Source organism: Cryptomeria japonica, chromosome 2 (assembly GCF_030272615.1).
Source record: "Cryptomeria japonica chromosome 2, Sugi_1.0, whole genome shotgun sequence".
In the NCBI taxonomy this organism is placed as follows: Eukaryota; Viridiplantae; Streptophyta; class Pinopsida; order Cupressales; family Cupressaceae; genus Cryptomeria; species Cryptomeria japonica.
In genome coordinates this window covers 522,973,478-522,993,197 of record NC_081406.1, presented here as the reverse complement: position 1 = coordinate 522,993,197, position 19,720 = coordinate 522,973,478, and the positions used below count along the sequence as shown (strand labels likewise).

At 33.8% G+C, this 19,720-nt stretch overlaps 1 protein-coding gene across 1 annotated transcript in view; it reads right to left on the bottom strand.

The window, feature by feature from the left end:
* Positions 1-19,052: 19,052 nt before the first annotated feature.
* The window catches only part of LOC131035250 (uncharacterized), a 367,961-nt gene continuing 367,293 nt past the window's right edge, over positions 19,053-19,720 (bottom strand). The window contains exon 22 of the mRNA XM_057966917.2: positions 19,053-19,649. Within this exon, the coding sequence (XP_057822900.2) occupies positions 19,436-19,649 (214 nt within the window). The 3' untranslated portion in view covers positions 19,053-19,435. The remainder of the gene's footprint in view (positions 19,650-19,720) is intronic.

Genomic DNA, 19,720 nt, shown 5'->3' with positions numbered 1-19,720 from the left:
CACATAAAGAAGAAATGCAAGTCTAAGAAGAAATATTAATCCTCCAATAAAATCCTTTGACAATTAAGACTATAATAGTAAATTTTTTATCTTTATTAACATTATTGGTGACGGTTCTTGGTTGATTAAATTAAGTGCATCATATCACATGAATCCTCATAGGAAGTGGTACTTTGATTACAAGGAGAGTGATGAAGGATAACTTTTTCCTGGTAATAACATATCTCTACACATAGTTGACTAAGGAAATGTGAAGATATCCTTCAAGGATGGTAGGGTGTGGATAATTTTTATGTTTTTCATATTCCAAGTTTGGCAAGAATTTTTATTTTTTATTTTAATGATGACTGATTCTAGAATGAAGGTTACCTTTTGTGAAAGGGGTTACATGTTGGCTAGAGGTAAATTGATGCATGCTAAAGATATAAGGCATGAACTAATCTTGAAGTTGGAGGAATCAACATTGTGTAACTCAATCAATTTAGTTAAATATAAGTTAGGTATGTTGTGGTACCATAGTTTGGGTCACATGGGAGAAAAATGCTCAAATTTTTGGTTAAGAATGTTCTAGAATGTCCTTCATATTGTACTTGATTTAGAATTTTGTCAACATTATGTGTTTTTAAAGTAGAATAAGGAAATGTTTTCTTTAAGGAGTACAGGTGCAAGGAAAACTTTAGAAGTAATTCAAAGTGATGTTTTGGTTCTACATTTGTATAGTCCATTGGTATACACTTTGTCCACACAATTATTGGTTAGCTATGTTACATATCATTCAACAATAAACTTCACCATCACATACATAGAACTTTGTCCATATACATAGTGGTCAATTATGTTACATATTTTGTTTCTTCATAAAGAAAGCTCAATGTGAAGTAGAAAGATTTGCATTTGCAATTATAAGTTAAAAGCAAGGTAGTTATTTATAGAATATAATAAAGTGACCATATAAAATTTGATCCATTTAAATATAGATTATACTAATTGTAAAATATTCAGTGCTCTTGAAATAATAAGTATTTCTTTTACAAGTGTGATTTTATTTTTAATGGTGAAAAAAGCGTCAAGGTTTGATAGGGAGTAGATAGACCCTCTTTTGTAAAACTTACAATTTAATCTAATCTTGCAAGCTAATGATCAATTTATTAGAGTAGCTGACAAATATCATGGCTTCCCTTGTCAATCATGGATCTCCTTTCTCCAAATTTTCTCACTAGATCATAGATTTTTAATCAAGTCCATAGTAACAATCCATCTTCCTTGATAAACATATCGAGTGCATCGAGACAACTACATAGCACATTCATCATTTCATATAGCAGAGGATATATACTAATTGATATTAAAATAATGATAGCTTACTTCTATGTGCCATACAAAATTTCTTGTAATAAAGATCAAGATATGGGTTTTGACATTAAGAAGATACGAGGTATGAACATTAAGAGTAAAATATGAATGAATGAAGGAATTTTAATGACGTCCACACGATCTAGTTGTCTAAGGGACCAAGAGATAACAAATTAACCCATTTTCAAATTCTTTTCCACGTTGATTTTTTTGTTATGGATCTTGAGTAAGAAACTCGTTGTTTTGTGAAGGCTTGCCTCAAAAAGTTCATTCAGATTGTTCACCTTTAAGTTGTTATCAAATTGACTTTCATATACACTGTTTGATGAAATACCATTATGTTTCTACCACCCCCTTACTGCAAAAAAAACTTTCTTCCCAATATTCATTGGGCACCATCCATCTGCCAGTTTCATATCTCAAATGATGAGAGCTAGTCCTTAGTTGCGCAATTAAAGTTTTATCCTTTCCCTTGATTGTAGATCTCAAATAATATATATCATCATGCTTCCACATGGGGTTAAATTATTTGATATAGTATGCTTTTTTTCTTCCTAGATGATTTGACCACATGACATTCCTTATTTTTTCTAACACCCATTTTTTATCTCCTTGTTAGTGTGAGGATAGTTATGAAGATTTATGTCCCATTTGTCCATCCACTTTCTATTTTTCTTCTTTCATGTCTTTTTCCTACACTTTAGCTCCTCTTAAACAACTATTTTGGGCCAACAGTGCTTATCCATATTTTCAATCTTTTTTAAGTAACTTAACAAACAAATAATTGTTGAATCTTGAATTGGGAACACACCATCCTTAGCTAGACAAATCTTGTATGGGACCGTTGATTTAACTTTGAGACAACTAGTGATTAGATACTTTTGAATTCTTTTAATTTGTCATCATTTGCGATTTGACATACTACTCCCCCAAACCTCGCACCCATAGAGGATAACTGACACCACTAACAAACCAAAAATGATTTTCGCAATCTTCCAATCCCACAACTTTTCTTTCTTACACTTATTTTGAAGAAGGTATGAAGCTCTCCACTCTCCTTGGATACTCTTTGATCTACATGTCTCCTCGTTGAACCTATAGCAAAAATCAAGTCTTAAGTACTTGTACTCATGCACAACCTCCAAGGAGATACCCTCAAAGATGTTAGTAACTTGTTGCTTCTATTTCGAAGAAAAGATCATGGATTTGGTCTTGCTGGTGTTTACTTGTATCCTAACCTCTTGAAAAAAGAGCTCCAAAGCTTTCAAATGCTCTTTCAAACCTTGGACAGATTTAGCAACAAGAAAAGGTCATTTGCCTATTAAAGTAATAATACAATGTAGCTTGCCAACTGGATACCTTCTCCATTGGTATTGTTTAATCGCTCACATTTATCAATATATAAACTAAACAACATGGGGGGTAGATGGGACACCTGTTTGACTCCAATGCCACTACCAAAGCATTTAGACATACCCTCCTTAGTTATGATTTTGGCTCTAACTCACTCGTAGTGCTTATCGATAGCTACCCTATACTCCTTTGGAACCTCCAATTCTTCCATCTAGTGCTAAAGCTCATCCCTAGGGATGGTGCCAAATTTTTTTTGAAATCAATGAAGCAACAAAAAACTTCTCCACCTTGCCTTTCCCATACTTTTTTGATGAAATGTCTTAGAGTGATGCAATAATCAATGGTAGTATGTTTAGCTCTAAAGCCATCTTGCCTCACATATTTTCCCTCTTTTTCTGCCTAATTGTTGATTCTACTCTAGCATGCTCCCAAAAAGCTTTCCAAAAAGAGGGTTGACCATAATAATACAATAATTGAAAGGGTTATTGATGTCTCCACTTTTGTGAAGAGGTAAAACAACACTAGTTGTCCACTCAACCAGAAAGATGTCTTGAGTGACCTTGTTAAAGATCTTCTCGATGTGTGGAGCTAGGAGCTCAACTCCCCATTTTATTTATTTTTCTTGCAAACTATCAATGTCTCAAGCTTTACCACTTGCCAACTTCTCTATAACTTGTTTGATGTTTACAATTAAAAAGAACTCAGCCAAAGTGTCATGCGAGAATTACTTTTCTCATTTGTCCGTTCATATAAAAGCTTCACATAATCTAATCATAGGGCATACGTGATATTATTTTCTATTTGTTTTCTCCATTGTTGTAGCTCCTTGCAAAAACCTTTGGGATTATGTTTCCCCAAAGAAATTAATTCCTCCCTTCTTGAAATCCCATAATTTTCTTATTTTACTTTATTTTATCAATTGTTTATATATAATCTTGTTTTCTTTGCTTGACTCCTCTTTAAGGGATCTTTTAGTAGCCTTGCACTCTTTGTCATACCAAGGATTAGCTGCAATGGTATTTGAGATTCTCTTCCAAAGTCTAGATATCTTACACGCATTTAAAAATTTGTGTATTAAGGGAACCAACATACTACTACAACTATGCCCTTTATCTCCCTTGTTATCCTGACATTCAATATTGTTTTTAGCCAACTAGAGGAGTTCTTCAAGAGCAACACTGAAGAGCTCTTGATTTTTCTTGATAATTATTTTACCTTGCGTGTAAACTTTCTTGTGAGGGTGTTGATCTACTCTCCTTGTAGATCTTTTGTATTTATACCAAATTTAATAAAATAATTATATGGTCAAAATTTAACTCCATAGGACATAATTCAACATTGAAGTCCAACAACTTGGAAATAGACCTTGAGAGCATATTACACAGTCCACTATGCTTTTCCTGTTGTAAGTTTTACAAGTGATACTATTGGATCACAACCAATTTTTCATGCCATTATATATAACCATGCCATATAGGCTACACAAGCTTAACAATTTTGCTCCAAAGTGCAATACACTCCCTTTATTTTCCTACGATGTCTTTTCCAAAGATGATTCTTATTCCCCCTTAGCCATAAGGGCTTGTTGTCCTCTCTCATATCGCTACCCAACTGAATATATTGATTGTTTGCTATCCTAGCATTGAAATCATTGATTATGATCATTTCTCCCATAGTGCTAAAATTTGAAATATCTTTTTTTTTAACGCATCATAAGGGTCTTCATTATCTAGATTTCTCTTCTTGTAAAACTTATGAGTTTCTTGGAGCAAGATACCAAGCAACCAACCAAATTGTTACTTCATTGTATGTTATTTTAAGCCATATAAACTATTTATTTGGGTATTCTTTCTCCAATTTTACAATTTCGTTCCATATTTATTTTATTGGGATTGTTACCCCCCCCCTTCTCTTTACCTATTTTAGTCTCTTCATTCCAAATAGGGATTTTCTTTTATCCTTCAAGGTTTGGAATTTCGCATCCATCATGTTCATAAGAAAAATATTGTCTTTTTCCTCAACTATGGGCCCCAACCTCAGTCCTCTCCTCTATGAGTAACCTCTACAATTCCAACTTACCATGTTTAGATGCTCTCATTGGGCCCCAAATCTCTATTTCTTGTGTTAATCTATTGGCGACTTGAGCTTTTCTGTTCTCCAACCATGCTCACTTTCTTGCATTTGCTGATTTTACTTTCTCCCATTTTTCTTCAGTTCTTGTTGAGCAAATATTAAATCTTCATCTAAGTAGATATGAGTACCTCTAAGCAACCCCCTATTCTTTAGGATCCAAGTTTCTTAAGGTAACTCTCACATGTCTATCCCTTCCTACTCATTCTTTCTAATACTATTCACTTGTTGAATACAACCTGTCCATTTTAACATGTTCTAGAGAAAATCCCTTGCTAGAATATCTATTCTCTCCTCTCCAAAGTCCTTTAGACCTTTGATGATGATATTTAATGCCTTTTCTTGTTTATCTTTTTCTTCTCTTATTTGTCTCTTGATTTGTTTTTTTATGATTTCCTTTTGTTTAATTGTCGGTTCATTTATCACTTGAGCCCAATATTTGGCCTCTTTTATTAGCTCCTTTAGTTTGTTTTCTCTTATTACCATGTCTGTGATTACTGACTAAAACTCTTTCTATTGTGTTGTATTCGTTATTTTCATTGAATTTGAGCTATTTTTCTTTGTTGTTTGTACTTGTTCTACTTCTTGTTTTAAATTGATTAACTCTTGTTGCCCACTTGCTATGTTGTTTTGTAAAATTATTACCCACTCCTTTAACAACTTGTTTTCTTTTTCAAGATTCCACCTATGCTCTACAATTTCCTTCAACTTGTCTTCCTGCTACCCTTTTGTTTCTAAAATTTCAATTCTCTTTTTCATGTTCATGGGCTTGCTTGCATAAAGCTACGATGATCACAACAAAGGGGAGGTCGTGGAACTGCATAAGTCTTTATTGCTTTGAGATCCATCACCTCTTGCCTGTTTGTTTATCAAAGAAGTTACAATTTTGATTTGTTTTGTCTCATAAGCTTTTTGGGAAGAAAACATCTCTTTCTTTTATTTTTTGTCACACATCGGGTCTACCTAATTAGTGTATGACACATTATAACTGTTGATGTTATAGCATTAGTCGGTATCCTTCAGGGCCAACATAGATAACTAAATTGTCTAATTGGCCTATCGGCCTTAGACAATTTCATATACCGATTGAATATTAAAATTGTCAAGTAAGCAAATACGATTTGCTTAATAATACAATTATTCCATTATGTGCCGACCTTGTATTTTAAATAACATATAATCCTGCCACCCTTTAGACGTGTTAATGATAACATAATTAATCTCTAATAAAGAGACATGATTGTTTAACAAGAAGCCGACTTTTGGAAGAGACGTGTTGATTGACATCCCTCTTGCATGGGTATATAAATTCGTTCACCTTCACTCCACAAGCATCGAATTATCTTGCTTCTGCAGTTCATGTCTTCCTTCAATAGTTCGTGTTCTCCTTCAGTAGATCGAATTATCATCCTTCAACATTGTGATCTTATCTCCAAGGCAAAACTAATTGATACTGAAGTCTGATCGATCAAGATAGATCATCATACAACAGTCAACATTCCTACAGTGGTTTAGATTGCATACAACAATCTAGGGTGAAATTATATCACCATATAGCTTCAAAGTGTGAAGCAATTTCTTGTAAAGATACTTGTCATATTTGAGATAATAGAGATATTCCTTGTTGCTGGGGTTTTCACCTTCAAGAGGAAGGTTTTCCTAGGGTATATTCTGTGCAATTGAGTTTGAATTACTGTCTATCTAATCTGATCACATAAATTAACAATAACAACCATTATATAGCTATTTTTAGGTACTTTAGGTAAAATAATAAGTCTTTTAGACTTGTTTGCACTTTAATATTCCCAAATATTGTTTTTCATTCATGAAAATCAACTTATCGCTTGTGCTACCTGTATTAACTTAATGAAATTTTGGTAAAAAGGATTTTCATTCTAGACCATGGTATGGTCTTTCAAGCCCTTTTGTTGATTCAAAATTGTTTGGAGTCCACTTTACCAAAACTAGGTTATTGGGCATATGTTTTCACTTGAAAAGTGAATTTTAACAGTAGACGTTTGAGCCCCTAATTTAAAACTGCCTTGACCCAATTTGTGATCGTTGAGAATGGTTTAATGGGTGTTTTGATAACCCATGGTTACCCAAACCCCAATTTGCAGTTTTGAAGAGATAAAAAGTGGAGGAAGCCTAAAGCAACTGCTCCAAAAAGAAAAATGTGGCAGACCTGTTATGCAAATCACTAATTTGGACCCACAAAATAGGCAGAATCCAACAAAAACCCTTGCTTGACCCATAGAGCCCGACCCCACTGCTCCATTGCTTTAGAAACAAACCCCTCCTTGCAACAAAAAATGAGCCTCCACAGCTACAAGCGAATCCTCCTTAAACTTTTGAGCCCCATGAATGACCTCAAACTTGTGAATAGAAGTCAAGAACCGCTCTGGAAAGACCTGTTCCCGCAAATCACTAATCTAGACCCACAAAATAGACAAAATTCGACAAAGCCTTGGCTTGACCCATAGAGCCCAACTCCACTGCTCAATTACTTTGAAAACAACCACTGAGACAAACCCCTCCTAGCAATAGAAAACAAGTGTCCATAGCCGCAAGTGAATCCTTCTTGAAGATTGACAACATCATCATGCTTCATTTTCTTCTCTATACGAGGGTTTGAAGAAAGTGACAAGAGCCCAATGTTTTACATCTTTCTTTGCTAGCTAGATTTAATTACTTCTCAATGTCTTTCATATTTATTCTTCACATTATTTCTTAGTCCTTTCCATGGTAGGGTACAATGCAAATTGGTATTTCAAAAGGAATCAATTGTTTAGTCAAAACGGTGCCTTCTAACCAATCAAACCCAATTTTTTGGACCAATATTAATATTTCTCTTCTAATGTGAAAATGCAAATATGGTAACTAAATAATTATGAAACATAAATTATTTGGATTTGATTGGATGAATCTTTAGGTGACATAAAGTTCTTCATAAGAGATTTATTTCTATTTTCATTTTCAACTCACATTAGTGAAATGCCTGTGTGGTTGACTTGACGCTAACAAATAAAGAAGTTAATAGTGATTAACACTTCATTTTACTTGCTCAGTCCATTTGTTTCTCTTATTTCAGCGACTAGCCAGTCTCAATACCATTGTTCTCCACAATAAATTAAAATGCACTCACCGAATTGAATGAATGAATGAAAGAATTTTAATGACGTCCACGAGACCCAACAATCTAAGGGACCAAGATGCAAATTATTCGATTTTCGGGTTCCTTTCCATGTCAGTTCTTTTGTTATGAATTTTGAATAAGAAACTCACTGTTTTGTGAATCCTTGTCTCTTCAAAAAATTCTTTCAAACTGTCCACCTTTAATTCTTATCAAACTGATTATGAATATCTTCATATGTTGCACACTCCTTGATGAAATGCCATTCTATTTCTACTACTTTTTTGGTGCAAAAAATGGGCACCTTCCATCTACCAGTTTCACATTGTAAATGATGAGATCCACTCCTTAACTATGCAATTAAAATTTTGGCCTTTCCTTTGATCGCAAATCTCAAATAAACTTTTCCATCATGCTCCCAAGTAGGGTTAAATTCTTTAATAAAGTATGTTTTTTTTTTGCCTACCTGTTTTGTCCACATGACATCCTTGAATTTTTCTAGCACCCACTTTTTTATCTCCTCTTTATTGCTAAGGGATTCATGCAAATTTATGTCCCACTTGTTCATCCATTTGTTGTTTTGTTTCTTCTAGGTCTTTTTTCTACAACTTAGCTCCTCTCTAATAATCATTTTGGGCCAGCATTGCTTATCCATATTTTTCAACCTTTTTTAAGTAATATATCAACCGAATGACTGCTAAGGCTGCAATTGGAAACATACCAGTCTTAGCAAGAAGGATCTCATAAGGTATCGTTGATTTGACTTTGAGGTTGGTAGTGATTAGATGTTTTTAAATTCTTTCAATTTGTTGTCATTTGTTATTTGACATGCTATTCCCCCATACTTTACACCCATAAAGGATAATTGACACCACTAACAAACCGAAAAGGGTTTTCTTAGTCTTCCAACCCCATAATTCAATGACCTTTTGAATAAGTCAATTTTAGACACTTAAGAAACTTCACCACACAAAAGAGAAAAAGAAGAAACAAGGGGAAGAGGAAATGTAGCTACTATTAGTGCTTATGATTTTATGGCATAGCTATTTAGAGTGAGGGCAGAAACCTGACCCTTGTATCTATTTAAGCAGTTGTAACGTAAATTATCACTAATAAAGATATAATGTTTTGAGCATATCCATGTGTATTATTGACATCACTTTTTGTTTTTATCCATGCTCTTAATTTTGCGCACGCTAATCTAAACTAGGCATGAGGAAAATTTGCTTCATAAATCATCTGAGAGGCCCTTGATGTTAACTTGTGCCTTAGGCGAGTGCTTATGTTGTTGCCGAGTAACTAAGTGTTCGTAGTTGCAGTTTGTACAAAACTGATCAATTCAAAAATTCTATGGATACAAGAAAAGACAACATTTTTAGTTTCATTTTTGGCACTCATCTAGGGAAGATTATGATTTCCACAATCGAAGTCCTAGAAAATTATATGAATAGCCATAACATATACTTCCTAATGCACAACAGAAATGGCTCTTTCCATAACATACAACGCATTTGAATCTGACCGCCACAACGCCGCATCTGAAGAAACCAACACCATACTCTCGACAAGTTGTTTGAAAATATTCTCATGGATTGAAGTTTTTGCAGGCCATGGATTTCTCATTTGTACTCGACTCCAATATTTGGGCAAACATTTGAGGAATTTAACCTATTGGGAGGTGCTTCAGAAGGGACATAGATATCTGAAGCACTTTTTATTATTGCGGGTTCTGAGCAACACGAGTTTTGTGGGTTTATAGAAAAGACATGGACAATTTTGGTGTTTGAGGCCAGGCAGTGGGATCCAGACAATGCTACATACAATTAACAAAACAATATTTTATTTTAGTTAGCCTAGTTTACTTCTTGGTTATTGCAGTGGGCTCCATTGTTGCTTTGCATAATATTATTTTTATTGGTTGTCTCCAATAGACAAACAGGTATTTTGCCTTGGTCTCTATCTTGTTTCTTTTACTTTTTTCTCATGGCAATGGAAACATTATCACCTTCACACATGTTAAACATGCAAAATATAAAAAATCTCTCTAGCTGCATTGAAACAAACCTCTTAGGTCAAGTGAAAATTGCTTCTGCGGTCAAGGCCGGGAAATGGGTTTGGGTCAAGGCTAAATAGTTTCAGGGTATTTTAAGATGTAGACGGGCTCGTCTAAAATGGGAATAGTCAAAGCAAAGACAAAACATTCGGGCCCATTCGTACTAAGCAATTTCACTCTCCCGTATGAAGAGGCCATATCAATATGTCCAAAGGCAACATGGGCATTGATGATTCTGCCTTTTACAACCCCTCTTCCACTCCTCTCACTTGGTCATCTGATTTATATGTGCAAGAACTATTAAGGGCCAAGAGGAGGTTGAAGGTTTTAGAATGCAAAGGGCAGGAAAGAGACCTCAAAATCAATGCTTTAGCAGTTGCAAACCAAACATTGGCAGAAATAAGTTTTTAGAAGATCAATTAGCTCCGTTTTTAAAAGAGCAATTAACATTGTTGCAAGATGCTCTTTTGGTTGGTAAGAGTGAATGGAAAGACATGAAGGCTGCTTGGAAAGCCATGAAAGAATCTGTTTTGAAAAGTAAAGATGTGTTGAATTGTGAATCACCTCAGGATGCAGGAAAATCAGTTGACCAAACTAACACCCATGAAGTGGAAGAAAGTGCATGTAAGGCAGTAAAAGCAAGCAAGGAAGGAGGTGCTACCAATAAAAATACCAAATCTTGGTCACAAGTTATTAGCAATTCCGATAATAAAGTAGTAGAGGCAAACACTTGAGTTGACAGTATGCAAGACAAAGAAGCCAAAGAAAGGCAAGTTAGAGCAGCAAACTTAATCATTCAAGAGGTGAAGGACTATGAGAGAAATGAACATACTCTTGAGAGACAAGTTGAGTTGGCAAGGGCAAATATGCCAGGCATGGAGAGTGGGTAAGCTTAGTGCTGAAAGAGCAAGACCCATTAGAATCATCTTGTCAAACCTACTGGACAAGCAAGTCCTTCTAAATAAGAAACAACTTTTAAGGGGCTCTCGCTTTTCTTTAGATGAAGATTTAACTATCAGGGAGCTAGAAGACAGGAGGGTGGAAATGTCAATAGTTAGAGCAGTTAGAGATGATGGCAAAAAAAAATGGCTTTACAAAGGCAAAGCGATTATTGCCTCTTTTGGACCTCATTTCAAAGTAGAACAACAAGTTTGTAGTAAGGAAGTGGCAGGAAATTCTTTAGCAAAAAGCGTACCGACAAATTTAGTATGGGCTAATGAGGAGTTATACTCATCTTTGAGCCTTACATGTCAATAGAAATAGCAATCAACTCCTACCCGGGTTTCCCTAAGTTTAGTTTGTTGGAATTGTAGAGGTTATCCGTTGAGATCGAGACATTATTTGTCTCATTGAAACTCATGAGCATGAAGGGTGCAAGACACCTATGTTTGAAGGGTATTCGAAGATGTCAGTGTGGAACAAGGTAGCAGGGAATGGTAAAGGTCATGGGGGTATCATGATTTTAGTGAAGGAAAAAGAAGGCCAGTTGATTCGGCTAGAAAGAGAAGACACAAATAAACAATTCATTTGGTTCAAAACCGCAGAAAATGGTAATCTCATTCGTATTGCAGCATGCTACTTTGCTTCGCAAGTTTAAAAAACTTACAAGAATAGTGGCCTTGACCTCAAGGATCCTTTTGCAACTTTAAAAAAGGATATAGTAGAATATTCTCAACTTGGTGAAGTTCTTTTGGTGGGGGATTTTAATGCTAGGACAACAAGTGAACAAGCCAACATTCTCTGTTCGAAGAAGATTGCAATCCCATGTGGCTCACCGAAGAAAGTATTCATGAGTGGACAAGGGTCTCAGAAGACAGTAAAGGTTGGAATGTTTTTGGGGAGCAGTTGCTTACTTTATGTGGGTCATTCAATTTAGTCATTTGCAATGGTTTGGTTAGATGGTAGAGGTCTGGCAATTTCACTTGTAATATTTATAATGGTGCAAGTGTAGTGGATTATGCCATTTGCTCACATGGCTTGTGTGACAAAATGGAAGAAGTTTTGATTGGTGAACAACTCTGGGATTTAAATTTTGATCATAAACCAATTTATTTAAGCTTCTCTTGGATCGAAAATGTGCAGTTTGGGAAGAATTTCACGTGTATTCCGCAATCTTCTTTAAAGGGTAGAATTTTGTTAACTCAAAAAAATTGTAACACCTTCCAAATAGTGCTTGAAAGACTTTTCAAGAAGGAGAACATTCTTATTCATGGGTTTTGTAGTCATGAGCTTATAAATATAATCCATGGAGCACTTGTAGAATGTAAATGAGCTAAGAATAGAAAAGCACAAACAAATTGCTTCCGGTCAATGCTTGGTTTGATGAAGAATGCAAAAAGGCAAGGAGAACTTTGAAGAGACAAATAATAAACGTATGGATCTCAAAGTTTATAAGCAGATTTTAAGAAAGAAAAAAACTGTATGGATCTCAAAGATTATAAGCAGATTTTAAGAAAGAAAAAAACTGATTTCATGGTTATAAGGAGAGAAGAGTTAATCTTCCTTGGAAAAAGGAACCCCAAGCTTTTTTGGAAGGAGCTTCAGTTGAAGAAGAGGCAAGCTGAAAACACTTACTTCATCTCAATGGCTTGATTATGCAAAGCAGCTTTATGAGCAGGATTCACAGGTTGCCTCCCCCCCTTTGGTCAACACCACCATTAAGCTTTTCACTATTCAAGAGATCAAAATGGGTATCAAGAAGTTAAGTGCTGGTAAAGCAAAAGACTTAGTTGAACTTCAAGCAGAGTATCTAAAGTGGGGTACGGATATTCTTGCGCCTCACATCACAAAAATTTTCAATAGCATCATTCAACAAGGGTTTCCTTCTGATTGGACAACCAACTTAGCAATAACTCTTTTCAAGAGTGGTGATGTCAATAATCCCTCCAATTATAGAACCATTATGATAAATCCTTTGTTTGCAAAGTTATTTGGTAGCATGATTGTAGTACCCCTACCCTAGTCAGCTTTGTAAAACCGGTTTGACTTTGGTTGATTTTTTATGTGGCATTCTTGAATGGTTGAATTACCATGAGGTAATGTTGTAGTTAGATATTATAATTATTGCGCGTACCTGTTAATGTGCTTTTGCATCGATTCTTATGTAAGTTTAATTGTCTTCTTGATTCTTGTTATTAATCTCGAGCTAACAAATTCATTATATATATATATATATATATATATATATATATATATATATATATATATGATTGTGTGACTCTTGGTTGCAGGAGATTGCAGGTACAGTACCGCCTAAGTGTGAGGTTCGTCTTCACCTAGATTCGCAGGGTTGAGTATACCTCTTTCGTCTTTAGAATTTGGGTTAGGTGGTCATAAAACCCTCAGTTTACCCTAGTCATGCTCAAGTGAACGTCGTTTGTGGTCCGTCAATTTCCCTTTTCATTTGGGTTTACGGGTTGGGTATTTGGTTGGTTTTCTTGGGTTGCATGTTTGGCATGTGGTTAAACTGAGTATTTAATCCTAAGTAGTTATTTTGATTTAATGTGTTCATTTACGCATTAGTAATTAAGAAACTAAAGTAAATAGGTTTCTTTCATATAATTAATCATTTATTTAAAAAATTGCTCTATTCATGTTTATAGCAAGTTTAATTTAATGGTTAATTTTAAATCATGAATTTATTTAGTTATGCATTTTGAAAGAGAAGTTTTAAATTTATTCGAAATAAAAATAATTTAATCTTTTTTACTTTTTGGAATAGAAAGGTTAATTTTAATTATTTAAGAAAATCAATTTTGATTAGAAAAGTAAGTTTTATTCATATATATTTTATATAGTGTGAAAGATTGATTTTGAGAATTTAATTTAATTAAAAATATTTTACCCTCATTAATATTGTAAATACAACTATTAGCTTTGTTAATATTGAGAAAATTAAAATTAAATGAGGAAGAAAAGCATTTTGTTTTTTTAATTAGAACAACAAATTTAGATTATTTTAATAGTTGAAAAGAATGATTTTTTATTTATTTATTTATTTTTTATTCAAAATTTGTTTAAATTCTAAAATAAGGAATTAAGTCAGGAGATTCTTCTATTTAACCCTAGGTTTGGAAATATTTTAGGGGGGGATTTTTTTGGGAGAGCTTTTTGGAAATATTTTGGAAGAAGGATTTTTGGGAGATTGATTTTTTTTGTTTGGAAGAGATTTTTGGAAAATATTTTTGGATGGAAAAATTTGGGGGTTTTGGGGGGAGAGAATTTCTTGAGCTGGAGGATTGGGCTCTTCTTCAATCTTGCCAGGATTGCTGAACAAGGTAGGCCTCTGGTTAATTTCATTGGTTTCTTTGTTTTAAAGAAATTGTTTTGGATTTTGAAGAAATTTGTTTGTGAAGATTAACAAAAATCTCACCTAATCGGGGAAAATAAAAATTGTAATTTTATTTTCAATCCAATCCCCTCTTGTTCTGTTTCCATTCCAAGTTTAGATTATGGTTGCTCTGGTTGTTTTAAAATAAAAAATAAACTTGAGATTGATTGTTTACAAAGAAAATTTGTTAAAATTCCAAATAAATGCTTTCAATTTCATGCTTTAATCAGAGAGATCTGTTGTGCTTGGTTAAATGGAAATGGAAGTATGAAATAAATTTTACTAGTCTCAATATTTGGGGCTTTTTGGTGTTTTTTTTTTTTATAAATAAAATAATATGTTTATGCTGGTCTTTTGTTATTCTAGAAAATATCTCCATTTTGTTCTCAGAAAATTTCTGAGTATTGTAAAAAATATATATATATATATATAATTTTTTTTTTTTAAAAAATAATAATAAAACTCAAAAAAAATAAAAATAAAAATAAATTAATGTCCAAAGGAAGAGGGGTGGTTCCCACTTGGTGGGGCCCGTGGGTTTTCCCATGGGAGGGGGGTTAAAAGTTTTGTTAAGTTTATTTTTAAATGTTAAAATAAAAGTTTTTAATTTAATTTTTAGTAAAAGATTTTTTTAATATAGTTTTTAATTAATTATTAATTATTATTAATATATATTTATTAATAAAGATTAATATATATATTAATTAATATTTAATTTGAAATTCGAACATTATTAAATTATTATTTTTATATATATATATAATTGGATTTTTGTGTATTATTAATTATTAATTGTGTATATTTTATTAATCATGGGTTAATAAATATATATTAATTAATATTTAATTTTGATATCTGTATTAATGGGGAAGTATCTTTTTGAAAAAAAGATAAAATATTATTTTAATTGAAAAATTGTTGAAATAAAATATATTTATTAATTGATAATTTTTAAATAATATTTTATTCAGGAATATATTATTTGAGTAATTGAGAAAAAAAATGAAATATTTTATCATGGATATTTTGAAAATTTAAACGATATGCTATTGGAATTATTGGAAATTTAATAATGTATCGTTTGGAAAATTGGTAAGTTAATGATATTTTCATTTAGAAAAAAATAAATGGTTTAATTTATATTTTTCCTCTGTATTGAGACATAGACAAATGGACTATTGCAATTGTGGTGTTGTATTCACCTTATAAAGGTGATTTTTCTGTTAATGTATTTTTGAAAACTTAGATCATTTAGAAAACTTGATTGACTTTTATTGTTTAAACCAATAGGAAAGAAGATTGTCCTTTTTCGGTTATGGCCTATGCAAGTTTAATTTCTGTATTCACTTTTGTTTAAGTAATGACAAGGCCTTGGTATGTTTGTTTGGACCCTGTCATTTGGTTGATTTGAGATACCTGTTTATGTCTTCGGTTTCTAGTTTGGTTGTTGCCTTGTGATGGCGTTATAACTAATCTTGTCCTTTATGCGAGTGTCAAGTGTTGATTTGTGCTTGACCGTAGTGGGTCAGGTCTCTAGTTAGAGTACTGTCGAGCAATGGACCTTGTATTAGCTTTTAATATGTTTAGTTGGATCTGTTTCTTTGTAGGGATCATTTATGTAATTATTGACCATTGTGGTCGGTTGTTTATTGGTATGACTCGCCTTGATGACAGGAATGTAAATGATGTGGAACTTATGTACCCTTAACTTATTTAGATGATCAGAGGGGTCTTGCAGTTGAGTAGACCCGAAGATGTAGCCCTTTAGGGATGAACTCCGATATCAATTTAGTGTTATGTGTTGCTTTTGTTTTAGTGTTAACATGTATGGATGACATTTTGATAGAATGTGTAAGTGGATTAGATGAAATTAATTGTAAAACATGTATGCAATCGTCTTTTAAATGCAGTAAATTGGATCATGAAAGAATGTAGACTAGAATAATAAAATATATTTAGTTTATGTTAAGGAAATTAAGTATGGATGGAAAGATCTCATTAGTTTATGATGAAATTCAAGTCTGTTATTAAATTAGATGCATGACTCAAATTTTAATGAAAAGTATGAATGAAAGGTATGAATAAACCTTAATGGATGAACTTTATCTTGTGATCTATATTTTGTCTTATTGAAAGAAATTATCTTTGTTTAAGAATTTTCTCGTTATTAAGACAATCGGCTTATTGGATTAATTAGCATAAGTTAAGTTAAATGTGGAATTAAGTAATCGCGTTAGGAAACTCTTTAGATGTTAGTTGATGTCTTCTGCTATGTAATCTGTACTTTGATATCTTATTGTATCTTTATGTTGTCTTATTTAAAAAAAAAAATATTTGCACTCCATTCGTATCTTAGCTTTATCCCTTCGGGGTTTCCTGGAGGGGCATTACAATGATAGAAAACAAAATCAGCAAGTGGGTAGAAAAAAGTTATAAACGGGCTAAAGGGCAAGCAAGTTTTAGACCTAAGCATTCCATGATCAATCATGGTATTACTCTAAGGCACATCATTGAAAAAGTTTGGGAGCAAAATGAAGAAGCTTTTTGTTGCTTTGTGGATTTTAAAAATGCTTTTGACATGGTCCCTAGAAATAAGCTTTGACAAAGAATGGAGGAAATAGGGGTTCCTATACATCTTAAGGCAACTGTTCATAGGTTGTATGCGGAGGTTAAAGTCAAAATCCGTACTTCAAATGGCATCTCCGAAAGTTTTAGGAGCGGCATACGGGTCAAGCAAGGGTGCCCTTTGTCCCCTACACTCTTTGGACAAATTTGAAGAATGATTAAACCTTCAAGATGGGGATGGTGTTCAGTTGGGCGAGTTTGTGATAAGGCTCCTTTTGTATCCAGATGACATTATTTTGATCACTAGGTCTGCTCTTGGTTTACAAGAGCACTTACACTCTCTTGAGCAGTTTTGTAGAATAGTTGGTATGCAAGTCAACATTAGCAAGATGAAAGTGATGGTTTTCTCCAACAAAAGAAAGAATAACCAACATAAGTTCTTTGAAGGAAGTGTTTTGGAAGAAGTGGCAGACTACAAGTAACTCATAATTGATTTCAACAAAAATCTAAGTTGGGAAGGTTGCAGAAAGAAGAGAATGATGGGAGGTTGGAAAGCATTATATGCTTTTCAAAATAGGTGTAGAGAGACAGAGTTATGAGATTGGAAGACTACCCAAACTCTCTTTGGGCTTTTAGTGCTTCCGATTGCACTTTATGGCTGCGAAGCGTGGGCCAACAACACCTCTGATTTACAGTGGAAACAAATTGAGCAGATCCAAAAGCGGTTGATTACAATTAAGTTCAAACTCAAAAGCTCAGTCTTGTATGATATCATGTTGAGTGAAGTGGGGGCTGAGTCGATGGAGGCAATTTCTTTGACGAGGCTCATTTGTTATTTAAAAAGAATTGAACAAATGGATGAGGGTAGATGGCCTAAGGTCGTCTTCAATGACACATTATACAAAAGAAAGAAGACTTGGATGAGACAAAATAGCAAATGTCTTAGAAAATGGGATATATACTTGAACATGTGCCCCACGAATAGCAAGGAGATAAAGGCCTATGTTATAGATAAGTTCCACAAATGCACTTGGGGTAAGGAGCTAGGGAGAAAGAAAAAGCATTATATTGAAGAGTTTAACCCCTCGTATAACCATCAACAAAAAGTATACATAGGGGCCAATTTATCGTGGAAAGCCAAAATCCTTATTGCTCAATTAACAACTACCTCCCATCAGCTCCGATGCGAAACTGGGCGTTGGAAAAGACCAAAAGAAAATTGGGAGGAAAGAGTGCATTTTTTGCACTTCGGGTAAGGTTGAAACAGAAAAACACTTCATTCTAGAATGTGACGCTTTCAAGGACAGCAGGGACAATTATGAAACCACTCTTGCGGACTGCTCTTGAGATAATTTATTCAACGAGGAGTGTGTGGAGAGGCTAGGGGCTTTCATCATTATGCTGCACAAGAAAAGAGGTGTAATGCAGAAGTTGATTTCAGAAGGGGTCTGTCCCATAGGCTATACTTAGCCTCATGGATGTTAAAATAATTTCTTCTTCTTCTTCTACACTACCCACTTTAAAGCGGAAATAGCCCTATGTGACCACTTATTGACCATCTATGGTCAAACATCAAGAAGTTGCAATATGAAATTTCTTGTCTTGATACGATGGCAGGGACCAACCACAATGCGGCACTTTTGATATACCAATAATAGAATCTTAAAACATTACATGCAAATCCTCCATAATTTGCTTACTGGCGCCATTTTTCTCCACTTGGTTCGGAATAGTTAACAAGATTGTCAACCACATTATCTTGGTATCAAATGCTTTTTCAAATGATTTCCATACACAAAGTTATTCAAGTTCTGCATAACTGTGCTGCCACTTTCATTTCTTCTGTAAAATCTGAGTTCAAACACAAGTACAATGTTTTGCAATAGTTTCGCAAATTGATTCAATGTTATCAAATATTTGACATGGGGCATGTCAACATAATGCAACTAAAGACAACTACCCACAAGAATGCTGGTTAAATCCTCCGCACTTGGTATGCGATGATTTAAGAGCTTACTGTAAAAGTTGTCCAACTTTCAGGCATAATAGTATCAAGAGAATGAATATTAAAACTTGGTAAGACAGAGGGCTGACACAGATAAATTGGACAAATCAAATCTCCACCAACACGTATATACAAACAACACATAGTATATACAAATTCTGTATTCTGGGAAAATATTTTGTTTTCGGTATTTTTTTTTTATAATCTGCTACATGTATGCGACTAGACTTGAAGATCAAAGGTGAAAAATACAAATATACACATGATAAATCTAATATACAGTTTAATAATTTAACAAATATGAAATTCACCCTACTAAGAATAATTTTGTACAAATCAGAAACAGTCCAAATAACATTTCATAGAGTAAAGTTATTTGGACTGTTGCATGGAAAGAAGAGAAAGGCTCAAGCAGCAATATGCTGGCTGATAAGCACAAGGAGTTGAATGAAGCTTGCAGAAACATATCCACATGTTAAACAAGAAACTTAATTTCTTAACGGAAAGATGCGGTTAACTGCAAGTGGAAACAGTATATACTTGTACAATGCCATCCTCAGATGCCGTTGCAACATGCATCAACAAATCTGAAGGTTTGTGGGAAACTGAGATGCAGTTGATTGCATCATTATGGTCATCAACAGGAGCACATTTAAGATCCTTTCCAGTAGCAAGTCCATTCACTAGATCTATGTCCAATGGCCAGACATGCAAAGCTCCAGTTGCACTGTTCAAGCATATCAAAAAAGTTAAAATAAGTATTTGTTATCCATCATTCATCCTTTATAGCTAGCTTAT